The sequence below is a fragment of the Triticum urartu genome, chromosome 1A, assembly GCF_056163025.1.
Source record: "Triticum urartu cultivar PI428250 chromosome 1A, HENAU_Tu73, whole genome shotgun sequence".
NCBI classification, from domain to species: Eukaryota; Viridiplantae; Streptophyta; class Magnoliopsida; order Poales; family Poaceae; genus Triticum; species Triticum urartu.
Window position 1 is genome coordinate 313081612 of NC_141873.1, and position 17031 is coordinate 313098642.

A 17031-nucleotide genomic window follows, 5' to 3' on the forward strand; every position below is an offset into this window, starting at 1 on the left:
GTACTTGCAATGATTTAATTGTGTCTGGGCTGGTATGCTGGCCAGGCGAGGTTGGTCATTGTTTGCATCAATCGAGGGTGGTACTGATGTTGTTTCAAGGGTTGAACTTGTGCAATCTTTTCTTTTTCTACTTTCCTTCATATGCTTGTTTTGTTTTCTATATTCATTTATTTAATGTGTGTCTTCTTTATTTTCAATTATAGCCTGTTAGCGTTATGAGTCCGGTCAAGCCGGTGGGAGGCAATGCCGGAAAAGTTGCCTTGGATGAAGGTGACCAATGGAAATTGAACTTGACTGTGCGATGTTCGTTGGGAGAGGTTGAAGCTTGTCCTAAATTGCTTGAGAGTCGGCATGTGGCTAGGGTTTGTGCAGCTGGTTTTGGTTCTATCTTCAATTGGAGGGTGAAGTCTAACATTTCCCGCCCTCTGATGGGAGTTTTGTACCTGAGGATAGATCCTGATACGATGACTCTTGACATGGGTGAGGCTAATAAGAAGCTTCGCATCACTAGCGATGGTATACAACAATTATTTGGGTTCCCTCGTGGTGGTCGTTCTCCGCCAAGGCCGTCAGAGGATGGATATGACGACGCTCTGATGAAGTTAAGATCGGAGCTTGACATTAGCAGGAACAAAGATAGCAAGACAAAGGATTTGAGGAATAAGCTCAAGGTGCTCATCAAGGATCCTAGCAAAGATGACCTTGCTCTGAAAGTGTTCTTCATTATTGTGTTTATGAAGGTTGTGTTGCCTGGTGCCGCCCCGCGTGTTTTCAAAGAGGCAGCAATGTTTGAGGGTCTCATCTTTGAGGACATGGCTAATATGGATTATTGTCAGCTGATGGTTGATGAGCTTAGAAGGGCTGTTGCCAGGTACCAAGATGGTGTTACCCTTGGGAAGGCAATCCCAGGCTATGCTATAGGGCCTGTACTAATGTACCTTGACTGCCTTATCCGTGGCAAGACTGCGGAGCCTGACATGCGAGTCCTCCGCATATGTTTCATGGATCCTGTCAAGCTTTCTGATCTGGTTGATGCAGATTTGATAAAAAAAGGCAATGCAGATCCAAAGACTTGGGTGTTTGGGAAGCTTCCGGTGAGTTTTATTTCTTTCGTGTCTTCCAGACCTTTTTTTATTTAGGTATAGCTATTTTTGCTGGAGTGAACATGTGTCCCGCAGATTTACCTGTTTAGATTTTGTCATTTCTTAAGCATTGTGAGGTTTAGGTACGATTTTTAGTACTGTTGTTTCATGTGTGGTTGAACTGAATATCTTTGTTCAACTGTCCTGTCGGTAAATACTAACAAATTGGCACTGACAGTTAAAGATTGATAGTGCTATTGATTTAAATCTGTTAATATCATGTTTTATTTTTCCCTTTGTGTTGCATTGATTAATTAACTCTTTTTTCCACTTGTTTGTAGTGGAAAACTCAAGAGGAGGTTGTTTTTTCCGAGTGTATAAACGGCCAGTCCTAGAGATGCCGCTGTCTCAGGTTCGTGAGTTTTCATCTCTGCATGATAAGTTGAGAGATGGCTGTGGTGTTGAGGGTGCTGGTTATGTTCCCCTTGGCCCTAGTAATGCTAGTACTTCACAGAGGCAGGGTTTTGGTATTGATGTTGCTGTTTCTGCGTTGGAGCACGCTGAGCATATTTTAAGTAATGTGTGTTCTGAGCTGCAAAAGGTCCCCACGACAGTTGAGCGTCCGAGCTGTATCAATGGTATCCTTCCTGAATGTCATCAATTTAATGCTGAGGAAGCAGTGGACTATATTGAGATGGAGAGAATTTTTATTGGTGATATGCATAACGGTGCTGCTGATCTAGTTCAGAGATCGGTTCGTCTGTTGAACAACATGAAGCGTTTCAAAACTATGCAGGACTCTCGTTGCAAGCCATATGAAGAAAGTGCAGATGTTGTTATCAGGCAGATTGAGCAGGATGAGGCTGCTGCCACTGACAGCAGGGCTGGTGATGGTACCGAGGCTAATGTTTCTGATCACGAAACGAATGATGTTGGCTTGGAGTGCCCTGTTGTTGATGTGAGTCAGTCCTCGGTGTTTGCAATTTTTTACTTTGTTGTTCTGCTGTCAGTATTGTTGTTGAACTTTATCATCTTCATCTGTTTATTAATTTTTCTTCCATGCAGATTAAGCAGGATGAGGCTGCTACCACTGACAGCAGGGCTGATGATGGTACTGAGGCTAATGTTTCTGATCACCATACGAACGATGTTGGCTTGGAGCACCCTGTTGTTGATGTGAGTCAGTCCTCGGTGTTTGTATGTTTTTACTATGTTGTTCTGCTGTCAGTATTGTAGTTGAACTTCCTCATCTTCATCTGTTTATTAATTTTTCTTTTCATGCAGGAGACCAGTCATAATGTTGAGGCTGCTGTTGACGGTGGAGTTAGTGATCCATCTACTGATAAGTTCAAGGTTGTTTTTATTTTTATTGTGTTTATACATATTTCTTGAATTTTCATGTGAACCAATGTGCCTTGCTTGTTCATTTTTCTATCCCACACCGTTAAGAGTTTGTAGGTGATACCTACCTTTTTTGTTACTGTGGTTTAATTCCTTGTGTTTATTGTTGCTAATAATAGCATTGTTTTTTTGCTTCATTACATATGAATCAGGGTCCTGTTGTTGGCGACGAGCCTTGTTCGCCCGTTGGTGATGTTCCTTTGAATGTTAGCAGCAGCAAGATCAATGATGTTGTTGTGAATGCTTCTAAGGTTTGTTTTTCCATGCACCTCTTGCTAGCTTATTTTTGATTGTTAGTTTTGCTCATATTATTCACTTTTTCTGAATTTTTTATTTCTTTACATAACTGATGTTGAGCGTGAAGCTGTCATTAGTGGTGGAGATGATGCTCGTGGTGTTCCATTGAGTAGTGGGCGCGATGTTGGTACCAAAGTTGCTGATGAGGTTGTTGGTGCTGCCAGCATACTTGATGCCAAATCGTATGGTGTTGGTATTGTTGGGAATGAAAATGTTTTTGATTGTGAAGATTTGCCACCGGAGAATTTCCCGCCTGGAGGTCTTGATTACAGTGATGTATTGGAAGATGCCTCTAGCGTGGAGGAGGTGCCATCCGAGGATGATGATTTACGTCTATCCATTTCTTCTGGCCCCTTGACGCAGGAGGCGCTTGTGTCGTCCCAGGATTTTCTTTCTACAGACCCTGAAAATGCAGCGATATTGGTGTCCTCTCAAGATCTCCCATCGTCAAACCCTGAAACTGGAGGCATATTGGTCTCATCACAGTAACTACCGTCGTCGTCAGACGCTGATAGTGCAGGTAAGGACTTGTAAATGAGGCGTACTTCTCAATTTTGGCATTTTGGACATGTTCACTTATAGTGATTGAACTTATTATTTTTCTTCTTTTTCTGCAAGCAGAAAGTGGTAATGTTGTTAAGGTTGATATGTTTTTCTTCGCTGTTACGAGGTTGCGCACGAACCGTACGAAATGGTTAGTCTGGGATTTTGCCCGTACCATTTTTGTCTCCTTTTCTTTTTCTCCTATGATTATTGTTGTTATTGCAGTAGTTTTAATTCATCTAATCTTTTGTGTTTCCATAATCACAAGCCGATGTTACAAAATGAAGAATGTGATGCTAGTGTTGGTTCTATTGCTAAAGTGTTTGTCCCCACTGGCATGCTCAACTTAGACAATGCTGACGTTGTTTTATATTCTCTACGTCAGAAGTACCGACACACTGACAAGTTGTTAGTTCCCAGATGGGTGACGGTCAGTATTTTGCTTTGTAGATAGGATGATAACTTGCTTTGCCAATTTTCTAACTGTTGTTGTTCTTTTTGTACAACAGACCAAGATCCGTGATGGAAATATTGATTCCAATGTGCTAAATTGGTTCACGAGATCTGGGGCTGATGGTTTTGACCAAGTAGGTGAAACTTGAACTTTTTGTACTCATGAAGTAGAACTGTCATGTTTTCTTGCAAGTTTGGGAGGTGGGGGGTGAACTTGAGTAGCCTGCTTTTACACCTGAACTTATGAATGATGTGTGCTTCTTTTTTGGAAGTTGAACTTATTGTCGCAAGGAAATTGAACTGATATGTTTGTTGCAATATAAACTTGAGTAGCATTTATTTTTTGTAGTGTTTTTCTTACTCAACTAGAACTTATGATTATCCGATTTTTGTTTGTACTTCTGAATTTCAATTTCCTTCTTTTATTTTATTGTTTGGAGGCTGAATTTTTTGTTTCATTATGATTTGTTAAATTCATTTTTCCTCTGTGATTTTTTGTCAGCTTCTTTTCCCTACTTTTGATCCGCCGTCATTTGCGGCTCCCATGAAGCCTAGCGACGTATCTGGGCATTGGTGCTTGATTGTTCTGAATTTGAGGTTCCGTCGTTTCGAGTGTCTTGATTCACTGCGCGATGAAACCTGGAGTGATGCAGTTAGATTCTTAAGGACTATGACAGATAACATCAAGAAGCTTTGGAGGGAGTCCAGCGTAGACAGGGCCAAACTGTTCTCGCCGGTGCATATTGATTGTTTCTCTTGCGAGTTTATGCGGGTTCCGCAGCAGAAAAACACGTGAGTATCCATTTTTAATGATTTTTTGTTAGTTGTTTTTGTTGCTGGGAGGGTGGTGTTCCTGTATTTTCGGATTTGTGATGTACCCTTTTGTATTTTCTTTTGTTAACAGGCATGATTGTGGATTCTTTATGCTACAAAGCTACAAGACCTCTCATTGCCGGGAGGATGGAGTGATTGAAATGTTGGATTATAGCCATGAAGACATTCTTGACATTAGGAAGACTTTCCTGTATACCTGCACAACTAGTGATGTGTTTGATGTTGACTTGCAAGTCCTTTCGTAATTTTTTGCAGCTTGTACTTCTTGATTGGTACTGTCATGAATTATGTATTTGAACTTTACCCTTGATGCGGTCTTTTTTTTTGCAAGTGAGTGGCTGGATCTTGATGAGCATGACTACAGGATCTTTGGCAGCCAGTTCTCGAAGCTTGAGCGCATATCTATTGATCTTAGCCAGGGGCGTTCTCCAGAAAAGATGAGGTATGGTGTTATTAAGGGGCGGTTGGGAGCTCTGAAAGGTTCTATGGCTGCTTGTGCAGAGAGCCCCTCTACACCCAAGAATCCCATTGTGGAATTGATAGACAGCGATGATGATGCATTTGACAAGATTGCTAGCATGGGAAGAGTCACCAGGAGCGCTGCTGCTGCCGATGGTTTATCCCCACTTGCTGGAATAGTGGCCCGTAGAGCTGGTGGTGCTAGGAAGGATCCTGCTTTGTATTCTGGCAATGTTACAAGCACGAAGCGTGCACCCAGAGCTCCTATAAAGTTTTGCTCCCCTGTGCAGCAGCTTCACCCTCATAAATTCCCTCACCTGGAGAAGGCTCGCAAGTTGTATAATCTGTTGCTTAGCGATGAAGCATGTGAGAAGTATGCCGAGTGAGTATCTCTCATTATGTTTCCTCTTCTTTTTCCTCTATTGTTTGTAACTGCTAGATAAATGTGACATGAACTGTTACATTTTATACAACTTGAACTGCTATGAATGCTTTATCTTGCTTCCCCTGCTTTTTGTTCTTGTCCGTGCTGCAGGAATACATTCTCAATGATACCTCAGCCCGATGATAGCATAACCAGCTTCACTGGAAAACGCATCTGGGAAGTTTTTGCACCTGGGCAAATGATGGAGGGTGATGTAATGGACTTCCTCGTTGATGATTGGAAGAAAGATCCCGATAGAAATGTTGATTTTGCGTCTGGGAAAAGGGTATTGCTGAGTCCATATTTCATCACGGTAACCAATCAGATCATTTGTTTCTATTAAACAAGACCGCCTATTTGTTTTACGAGTTTTGATAATACTTTGCTTTGTTTATCCTTTTCCCCTACCTATTTCTTTTTTGGCTTTTCTTGCAGGTTGTGCTTGACTGTACGTTTTACGGTGATGAAAATAAAGAGTTTAGTGTGAAGAGTGCATCGAGAGATTTCAAGAGCTATGTTAAAGATAATGAAGACTTGCTCAGTGCCGACCTTGTGACATCTACTAGCTGATTTTTGGTTTTAATTGTTTGTTGTCATGCTGGTTTTTATTTTGAATATTTAATATCTCTTTTTTGGTCATCTGTTTTTAGATCATGATGCCTCTATTCAAGCCTATGGTTTTGCCAAAGGATAAGAAAGTGAACCACTTTTCCTTATATGTCATGAATCGGTACCGAAGTAGCGTCGACATCCTTGACTCTTTACCTTATCTGAAGAACCTTCGTCCTTCAAAGAACACGTATCATAAAGACTGCAAGAAGATTGTGAGTGACATTTATTATCTGTACTGGATTAATTTTTCCGCATATTTGTTTCTGCTTTTTATTAGACCTGAAAATGTGTGGTTTTTTTACAAATCTCAAGGATGGTCCAAGTAATGAAGGCTGTGTATGGTGATGCTCAGTACAATGCGAGCAAGCAGCCCAAATGGGAGCTTTTTGCAAAGAAACCAACGTTTGTGAAGGTTCCACTTCAAGGGGCAAATGAATATGGCCATTATACTCTGAAGTATGCAGGATCCTATGATGGTGAAAAGATCGTCGGGAACATTCAAGATAATGATGTGGGTTCTAGTTGAGCTTTTCACTTTTCTGTGTTTGGCTGATTGTGTATTCTTCTTTTTAATGTGTCATGATTTTTGATAATTTGTTTTATTGTTTTGCAACCTCATATTGTTGATTGGAAGGCTGAGGATCTGTATAGAGTTGTGTTCAACCGGAATAACCAGCTTCTAGTGACGGAGCTTCCCGAGGAGTTTCATCCTTTGGCTCCTGGTGCATGGAAGAAATGGTCATCATTCGCATAGTGAAATGGATAGTTGTGTGATATATCTCTTGAAAGCATTGTAGGCTTTGATTGTAGTGTTTGGATGTCTTTGATTTTTGATAGTTGTGTGATATATCACTTGTGTATGTTTCATTGGGAATTCATTCTGGTTAAGTTCTATTTTTTGTACCGAAGTCTTGTAAACTAGTTAAACTGAAAACACATTTTCCCAAGTTCATTACGAGTTGTTGCTGGAAAAGTGAGATTTATTTTATTTTCATCTGTCCCAACCTAGGTTGGACCTTTATAGTTTCTATACCCTCTTTTCTTGTACTTATAGTATAGTTATGTTAGTACTGAATTGTAATGTCGTTCAGCGTAAGGCTTTTAAAATTTGGTGTCACGATGGCACTTGTGGATCTAGCGTGAGTGGAGTGACGCTTCCCTGTTATGTAGAACTTATTTCATATAATGTATTAGAACTGAAGTTTTTTTGGATTGAAATTATTTACGACCAAGTTGTTACGTGATCTCTGTCCAGATTTTATTTAAGTATAAGAAATTTAGCAAAATTTGAGAGCCAAATTTTTGTTTGAACTTCTTGAATTTTAGTACTTGAACTTCATAGTAAAAGTTAAAGCACTGGTTGAAATTAGCTACATTTAGCAGATAGACGTATAAAGTTCATAATGACTTCAATAGTCAATGTGGGCTGATGCTTCTGTTGTTTGTTTTTTGTTAATTTTTGTCCTTGGTTTAACTGTAATCTATTTGGTTGAGTCTTGGCCTTCTTTCTCAAGGCATTAATTGGTATCATCATAGCACTTACCGAATAAACTAAGTTGTACTAAGATTTCAATTGTGCTGGTACTTTGATCATTTTATTTTCTTGTGCTGTTTGAAGCTAGTGCCTCACTGGTCAATGTGGGCTGATGCTTCTGTTGTCTTTCTTGTGATTTTTCTCCTTGGTCGAACTGATATCTTTTTGATTTAGTTCTGGCCTTCTGTTTTCTAGGTCGTGGTTCTTCCCAAGGCAATGTTTTGGTATGATCATAGTACTTGCCTTATAGACTAAGTTGTACTGACATTTTGGTTTTACTATTACTATTATTCTTTAGTGTGTCAATGTTTTTTGGAATGTGAACTGAAGCTTCCTATTCCATTTTATATTTTGTAGAATGAATGTACTGTTTTGTTCAAGTGTACCAGAACTCTCAGTCCTAGCATGCTAGTGACTAGGAAATACATACTGATTGTTCTTTGCAACTCCTGTTGCAGTACTTAGTAAATTTCTAACTACTATTAGCACGATGCTGTTAGTAGTGAATGTTGTCCTCGGCTGAAACTTAGTCTTTTTAGTGTTCTTCTAAAACTAAAAACTGATTTCTTAGTGTGATAGTACTACCGTAAATGTCTAAGCTGTACTGAGCGTCCAATTCTACTATTTGCTGTTGTCCTTAGTTAGTCCGCCACTGTTTTTGTTTTGTTGTGAAAATATCCATGTGTAATTTTTGTTTCTGCATGACTAGTGCTGCGTGGCAGCCATCAAGTCTCAACTTCAATCTACTTCAACATCAAATGATTGATGAACAAAATAGGAAGCTAGCAAACTTGTTGAACGACATAAGCAAATGATGTACATGATAGACATAGGAAAACTTGTTCAAACCCTGACACACATAACATAAGGTAGCTGATTCAACATAACGAAAGCAAACTACAAATCTGAAACAACAATATTAAGGACAGGCAGAAGTGCGAGCAACACGAATGCAGACTTCCATGCATCTTCATCCCGCGAAGTTGCAGTGGTAGTAGGGGTCAGCCTCGTGCTCTTTTGAAATATCCCAACCTGTCACGATGTTGTCGATTATCTTCCATAACTTGTATTTGGCGTATGCATCTCTTCCTGCGTACGTGATGAGGTTGTCTGGCAGTGGGCTGGTCCCCCACAGTTTGTGTTCTCCCTTGTCCATCTTCTTCTTCGTGCCTTTGTAGGATGGGTGGATGACGCCTCCTGCAACATCGGCCAAGGAGTTGAAGTATTTGCTGGTATGTGGATCTTTCCACTTGCGCTTCATGTCGATGAAGTTGTTGGGGTTGATCTCCAAACTAGACTTTTCCAGCATCCGCTTGTCACCTCCAATGCTGAAACCGACAAATGTGTACAAGTTCTCCTCCTGCAGGAACTGTTTGAGGCGCTTGGGCCTGCAAGGGGGGAGACACATATTGCAGGTTAGTGTTCTTTTTTGAAGATTTAATTCTTCTGCTTTTTGGTTTTGAAAGTGATAATCCATGAGGTAGATGCTTTATATAGTATAAGTCATGGATGAATGTAGTCCAGAAACTAGTACACAAAGTCCTAAAATTAAATTCAAGTACACCATGTAATTTTTCTTTTTTGCTATCTTCAGTGCTTCACCAAATTCAAGAATCATTTTACCAGATTCAATGATATATGTGTTGGTTGATTCAAGTTTAGTTTTATTTTTTGTTGAATAAAAGACCTATACCAGTGCTTGATACATCTTTGTGCATCAATTCTATATCAAGTTCAGAAATTAATTTGGGAAACATGTGCATCAAGATATGGACCTATACCACTTCACCAAAGATCTTCTAATACATCAATTCTATACACTATACTAGTGCATCAAGATCAGAATCTATGCTAGCACATCAAGTTTAGAAATTAATTTCGTGCATCAAGTTCAGAATTCTATAAACATCTTTTCAGATGCTAATCTGGTGAAACAATCCACTTCATAGTTTCAGAAATGCATGTAAGTTGAGAAACATGTACTCGTGCATCCACTTCACAACCTATAGTAGTTCATCTAGTTGGGAAACTAGTTTAATGAAGTTTTTAGTGAGTAGTACTAGTACAACAGATGAATGAACAGTAGTATGGGTTACCATTTTGTGGCTGCTGCGATGTGGTACACCAAGCAGAGTTCCTCGACGCACAACTGCAGGACAACCGCCATCTGTGGAGGTTCATCATCGCTGGTGAACTCCACATCAACTCCGATCAAGCTCGGATACAAGCCGCCGCCCTTCATCCTGAGCCTGCTCATCACCTCGTCGGCCTTGTCTGGTTCGCTGGTGCATATGATCTCCAGCGTCTCTTTGCCGTGAAGCTCAACCCCTGTGAGGGTTCTCGTGTACTCGTGCTTCTCGCCGGGGACATGAACGTCGACGAGGTTGCTGCTCTTGTCCGACGGCTCGCCATGATGACGCTTGGCGGACGGTTCCTCTGCCATCGCCTTCCTCCAGCGACTGTGGGCTTGGGAGAGAGAGTTTGTGGTTTGTGTGTAGTGGAGATTGAAGCAGCAATGGTGGTTTCGGGCAATGAGGCAGAGATGGAAGACAATGGGTTATTTTGCAGTGCGTCGATGGGGAGGTGTGGGAGGCGGTTCGTCGGGGGCGTGGGTGTGGTGGTCGTGGGGGTCCCCATTTGCAGTCCCTTGTGGCAACTGCTCAGTGGGTGGCGCGGGCGGTGGCCTAGAAGAAGAAACCGTCCAAGTCAAATGGTTTTAGTGCTGCACTGACTAGTCTTGTCAAGCTGTACTTATGACCTGCTAAATCCCACTTGCACGTCTCAGGGGTGGTGATGATGGCATTTTGGACTGTTTAGGTGACGTATGTTTTTGTGATGTTTTTTCGTGTGGATGTTAAGTATTGTTTTTCCACTGAAGTCTTATAGACTAGTTTATCTCAAAACATGTTTCAGTGCCCTGGGAGTTGTTGCTCAAAACTGGTACTTATTTTATTTTCGTTTGTACTTACCTAAGTTAGGCCTTTATAGTTTTTGTATTCTCATTTTAGTGCACTTATGGTTTAGTGCTATGTGAACTGAAATGTAATTTCATACAGCGTGTGGTTTTGAAATTTGGTGTCATAGTTTGTGTGAGTGGCCTGACTGATCCTGCTTTTTAGTACTGATGTCATATGTATGTTTGAACTGAGTTTTTTTTGTATTTTGGGTGGTTTGGGGGATTGAGATTATTTTATGACCAGATCGTTCGTTGAGGTGTGTACTGATTTTATATAAATTAGAATTTAGCAGAATAGAAGTTTAAATTCTATTTGAACTTCTTGCATTTTAGCAGTTGAAGTAGTAAGAATTTATATAAATAAGAAATTTAGCATAATTGACAAACATTATATACTTGAACTTCTTTTATTTTAGTAGTTGAACTTGTCAAAATTTATATAAATAAGAATTTAGCATAATTGACAAACATTATATGTTTTGAACTTTTTGCATTTTAGTAGTTGAACTTATCAGATTTTATGTAAATAAGAAATTTAGCATAATTGACAAACATTATATGTTTAAACTTTTGCATTTTAGTAGTTGAACTTGAAAGTAATATTTAATTCAGTTTTTAAATTATGTACATTTAACAGATAGGCTATTAAGTTCTCTTCCTTTTAGAGGTTCATTGTTTTTGTATCATATTTTCTCCTTTTTTATCATCCGTGGTGCAGAGCTAAAATTATTTTTATTTTTATTTTTCGTATTTAAATTTATTGCCTGCGAACTAGTATTTGATTTTATATATTTTCAGTTTTGAACATTTTTCTTGAAGTTTATATTTCTTTGCCTCGCCCTCTCGTTTGTTTAACTGGGCTTATTGGTGGGGTGTTTGTAAACGATGCAGGCTATTGGGCCGTTTTCTGGCCCAGATAGCTCGTCCGCGCGGCTGTGAAGTGCGCGTGCGCATGCGCTCTGGGTTTAGTCCCACCTCGCTAGTCAAGGGGGCTCCGGACCTGTTTATAAGTGCAGCCGAGGCTCACTGGTCGAACTCCTCTGAATACTTACCTGAGCGCTTATACACTGCGCTCGCTCTCTCTCATGACCTGTGGGCCCTGATCGGTGGGTGCTGTGTTGTGCGGATTACTAGGTATTCGCCTATGGGCTCGAGTTCAAGTATCTAGCAGCGTCAGGGCCTGCGCCTGACCTTGGGCGGTCAGTTTTTTCTTTTTTTGTTTGTTTGAATCTAGTACTTGACTCCACCAGTAAGTTGGACTGAAAATTTTTGTTCTAGTTCTTGTCAGTTTTGTGTAAGTGTAATTTTAAGATGTACTTGCGCGTAGACTAAGTTGTACTGATAGTCCATTCATAGTAGCGCTTACGGACTGATGCTTCTATGTACTTTTTATTGTAGTAAGTATGTACTGTCCGATCAAGTGTACTAGTACTGTGATTCTTAATCTGCAAGCGACCAACATAAGTGTGTGCCGATGCTTCTTAACTTTTTCTGTTTGTAGTACATGTTAATTTTCTAGCAGCTACATATAAATGAGAACACTACATGAAGTACTAAGAATTTTTGCTTCAACTTTTGAAGCGTTGTTAAGCAACTCAAATTGTGCTGATTGTTCTCAACGTTATGTTTTCTATACAATACTGAATCGAAACTAGACATGGAACAACGTTGTGTGATTAGTTGCATCATAACTAGTACTTTAGAGCAGCCACAAACTTCCATTTAGAAGCTACTTTTGAATTTGAAATGATGGATTAACAACATACGAAGCTACCAAACTAAACTTATATAATGATATAAGCAAAACATTGTACTTGATGACATAAGTAAACTTGTTCAACCATGACAAGCACGACATAATCATACTGGTTCAACCCAACAAGAGCAAACTAGTAATTTGAAACAACAAGATAAAAGGCAAGCACAAGCAGAAGTAAAACGAAGGCAGGCTCTGATGTATCTTCATCCCTAAAAGGGGCAATAGGGGTGGTCGTAGAATTTCGCAGCCTCCCGCTCTTTTGCAAATTCCGAACCATCTGCGATGTAGTCGATCATGCTCCATGCCTTGTACGTGGCATATGCATCTACTCCTGCGTACTCGATGAGGCTGTCTAGCAGCGGGCTGGTCCCCCATAGTTTGTAGTCTTCCTGCGTGTTGAAGTTCTTCTTCATGCCTTTGTAGAATGGGTGGATGACACTGGCTGCAACATCAGTCAAGGAGTCATACTCTTTTCCGGTGTATGAAACTCTCCACTTGCGCTGAATGTCGATAAACATGTTGGGGTTGATCTCCAAACCAGACAACTTCAGCTTCTCTTTGTCGCTTTCAATGCTGAAACCGGCAAATGTGAACAACGTCTTATGCTGCAGCAACTCGTTCAGGCGCTTGGGCCTGCAAGGGGAGAGACATTTTTGAAAATTAGCATTACTTTGATGTTTGAATTATTCATTTTTTTGTTTTACAAGCGATGAATCCATGAAGTAGATGTTTATGTAGCATAAATAATGGATGAATGTACTTCAAAAACTAGTAAACAAAGTTCTGAAATTAAATAAAGTACATCATGTTATTCTTCTTTTTGGATTATACATAGTTTCAGTCAATGTTGTATGTTCTGCTTTGGTACTAGTTCAGTTTACTTTTGTTGAATAGGATAACACATAAATAGTGCTTCACCAAGTCCTTAGTTTATTTTATTTTGAAAATAACATTAGATCAAATTCAGAAAATACTTCACTACATCAAGTTCAGAAACATATTTTTAATACATCGAGTACATAAACTACACTATTGGATCAAGTTCAGAAACTATACTAGTCGATCAACTTCAGAAATTAATCTTCCGCAAGATTTTCCAAATAGTAATCCGGTGCATCAGGTTCAAAAATACATTTATAGTGTATCTACTTGAGAAAATGCAGTAGTGCATCCACTTTTCACAAAGCACACTAGTACATCTAGTTGGGAAACAAGTTTGATGAAATTTTGAGGATACAGTACTAATAAAACAGATAAACCAAACAGGGCAAATGAGTAGTATGGCTTACCATTTTGTGGCCGCTGCGATGTGGTACACCAAGCAGAGGTCGTCGACGCACAACTGCAGGACTGCTACCATCTGGGGAGGTTCATCTTCTCTGGTGTAGTGGACACCAACGCCGATGATCCTACGAGTCATGCCGCCAGCCTTCCTCCAGAGCCTGGAGATCACCTCGTCGACCTTGTCTGGTTCGCTGGTGCAGACGATCTTCATCGTCTCCTTGCCATGGAGCTCAACCCCTGTGAGTGTTGTGGTGTCCTCGCCCTTCTCGCCGAGGACATGAACGTCGACGAGGTTGCTCTTGTCCGACGGCTTGCCTTTATGACATTTGGCAGATGGTTCCTCCGCCATCGCCCTCCTCCGGTGGCTGTGGGCTTGTGAGAGAGAAGTTTGTGGTTTGTGTGTAGTGGAATTGGAAGCGGCAATGGTTGTTTGTGGGAATGAGGGGGAGATGGAAGATAATGGTTTTTTTGCAGTGCGTCGGCGGGGATTTGTGGGAGGCGGTTCGTCGGGGGCGTGGGTGTAGTGTGTGTAGTGGCGTGGGGTCGCCATTTGTAGTCCCTTGTGGCAACCGCTCAGTGGGTGGCGCGGGTGGTGGCCTGGGAGAACTAACCGTCCAAGTCAAATGTTTTTACTGCTGCACTGACTAGTTTTGTCAAGCTGTACTTATGACCTGCTAAATCCCACTTGCACGTCTCAGGGGTGGTGATGGTGGCATTTTACTGTCGCACTGATACGTCTTGTCAAGCTGTACTTATCGGCTGCTTATCCCACTTGCACGCATCAGGGTTGGTGATGGATGGAGGTCTGTACTCCTCTACTGTGGTACTTGGACTGGTGATTGAAATGTAACTGAACTTACCAAATACCAGTGAGACTATGTGTGATGCTAATGTTTTTTAAAACATTTTTTGTATTTTTGAAAGGATTGTTTATATCAAGATAATCTCTGAGTATTTTTTACAGATAAATTAGATTTTCATCAGTACAGAATGTATTATATTCGCATTTTGCTTGAGGTAATTATTTTTATGTACTGATGGTCTTTCTGAATTGGGACTGGCAGAAGCAGACATAGCTTTGTTTTTTCAAAATGATGTTTTTTGGAGGTGTTCACAGGTGTGTTTGTTTTACTCTGCCTTTGTACTGACGAGTGAGAATTATCAGTACTGATGTACTATAAGAGTTTAAATTTTCCTTAACATATTTTTGCTGAGTTACTGGTTGACAGTAGTGTTTTCGTCTGTACAAATGTATTTGTGACTGCATTCAAAAGGATTATCAAATGGTTTACATAATAATGTCACTGCTCTAGTGGGCACAAATCACAAATTATATCAGTACTGATGTGTACTCTGCCTTTGTACTGACGACTGAGAATTATCAGTACTGATGCACTATAAGAGTTTAAATTTCCTTTAACATATTTTTTGCTGAGTTACTGGTCGAGAGTAGCGTTTGTGTCAGATAAATCCAGATAAGTGTTTTCAAATGTATTTGTGACTACATTCAAAAGGATTATCAAATGGTTTACATAATAATGTCACTGCTCCAGCTGGCACAAATCACGAATTATATCTTAACTATAGTACTGATCGAGAAATAGACGATAAACTAAATAAGTTTTGGTAACGATAGTGTTTCTGAAATTTTTCCTCATTGTGTGCCGAGGCAACTGAGACTACAAGCTTATTATGTGTTGTTCAGTCTTGAGCTTCTCCTAACTGGCCCCGAATGTTGTGCCTTGCCGGTGGCCTTTCCTGGTTGAGCCTTGGCAGCTTCATCGTCAGTTTCAGTTTCCTTGTCCCCGACACTATCATCTTCATTGTCTTCGTCTGATTGGTCATCATTCTCGTCAAACTCTTCTTCTTCATCGTCTTCATTTGATTTTTTGGAACTCTGCACCTTGCCCTGTTTCTGTTCAGCGCCACTGACCTCCTTGCCCACTTTGCACGTGCGGGCATTATGCCCGCCAATTCCCCCACACTTGCGGCAAGTGTAGCTGTTACGTGTGTTGTCTCCATTGGTAGAAACCTGGGTGGCTCCAATCTGCTTGTGCAGCGTTTGCTTGTTGACAGTGGCATCTGTGCGGAGTGGGCATGTGCGGTAGTTATCGTTGCTCACGACGTTGCAGAATCCGCATGCCCTTATCCCGAGAGGTTTGTCGTCCGGGCCAAATTCCACGCGCTTGATGGGGCGTGGCAGCTTTTTGGCTGCTGCTTTCACTGCTGTCACTGCTTGCGTTTTACTCTTCCTCCCTTTTGTGTTTGAGAATATGGGTGGTTTAATCACCCTTTCCTGCTGCTGCCGATAGGATGTCCTGTTGTCATGTCATTCGCCTACAGCACCATCAATCTCATGATCTTGCATGTGAGCATGTTGCTGCTCTTGAGTGTGCACATGGGAAAGCTCTGGTTGCTGCTGCTCCTCTTCCTCGTTGTCGAACGGGTCAACAGCTTCCATATGGTTCATCTCAGATAACATTGTAGCAATATCCTGCTCAATGGCTTCATTGTCCGCGACACCTCCATTTTCAGTAGAGTGCATGGAGTCGAGTTCTTGTTCAAGCTTGTCCAAGACGACCCGTAACCTCGCCATATGCTCTTGGCTTCTCAGGCTTTTTCTGTGCACCCTCATGTTCAGCGTTAGCAGTGAGCTTTCAATGCAGTATTGGGATGCCTTGTTTGATGCTACTGTCCTCAAGTCATTTCTGTTGAATGTTGGCTGGATGTACGGGTGTTTGGTGTATCTCCTGAGGATGTATTTCTCTAGAATGCTGGCAGCCTTAATTGTCTACATCATGCACAGGACATGCACGCAGAAAAGACCTGTATTTTTTGGAAGAGGTGCATGTTTTATGTCATTTCATTCGAAAAAGTAGTACAGTATGTAACATCTTTTTTAGTCCTCACCTGTGTGGTCCCATAGACTGCACTCGCACTCATATGTTTCTCCCACGAGGTCTGCAACCACCTGGAACGCGTGCTGAGCCCACGCAGACAGTTTTTACGGGTGGTTGTAGCGCATGAGGTACTTTGTGGGCTCTTCCGTCTCTGTTGCCGTGAAGAGTGTGCTCAGTTTTAGCCTTTTTCTGATCTCGCTGTACACAGCTCGTGAGTAAACCTTTGCCATCTGGGTGTCTAACCCATAGAAGGTCAGCGTGTTTTGTTCCTTCTGCACATGCAAGAATGATGACCAAATTGTTAGTTTTCTCGCAGAAAAAACTTGTCTAACTAATAAAGTTTTACTTTAGTAAGCATGTGATTTTTTTGTCTTACGACAGGTGATAGAGCTATACCCGGTTACCCATTGTCTCCTGATTCTGTGTCTGCCTCCTGGTTTTGATGCAGGAGTTTACCTGGCTGACAAACCGGTGTAGGTTTTGTCTCTCACTT

At 41.0% G+C, this 17031-nt stretch overlaps 2 protein-coding genes across 2 annotated transcripts; both read right to left on the reverse strand.

The window, feature by feature from the left end:
• Positions 1–8609: 8609 nt before the first annotated feature.
• Positions 8610–10082, reverse strand: LOC147991014 (uncharacterized). The gene is made up of 2 exons (XM_087538489.1): positions 9736–10082; positions 8610–9027 (listed from the first exon to the last, which is right to left on the reverse strand). The coding sequence occupies exons 1-2, from the start codon at positions 10080–10082 to the stop codon at positions 8610–8612; spliced, it is 765 nt and encodes a 254-aa protein (XP_087394615.1).
• A 2481-nt stretch (positions 10083–12563) lies between these two features.
• LOC147991015 (uncharacterized) lies at positions 12564–13987 on the reverse strand. The gene is made up of 2 exons (XM_087538490.1): positions 13644–13987; positions 12564–12987 (listed from the first exon to the last, which is right to left on the reverse strand). The coding sequence occupies exons 1-2, from the start codon at positions 13985–13987 to the stop codon at positions 12564–12566; spliced, it is 768 nt and encodes a 255-aa protein (XP_087394616.1).
• Positions 13988–17031: the final 3044 nt, after the last annotated feature.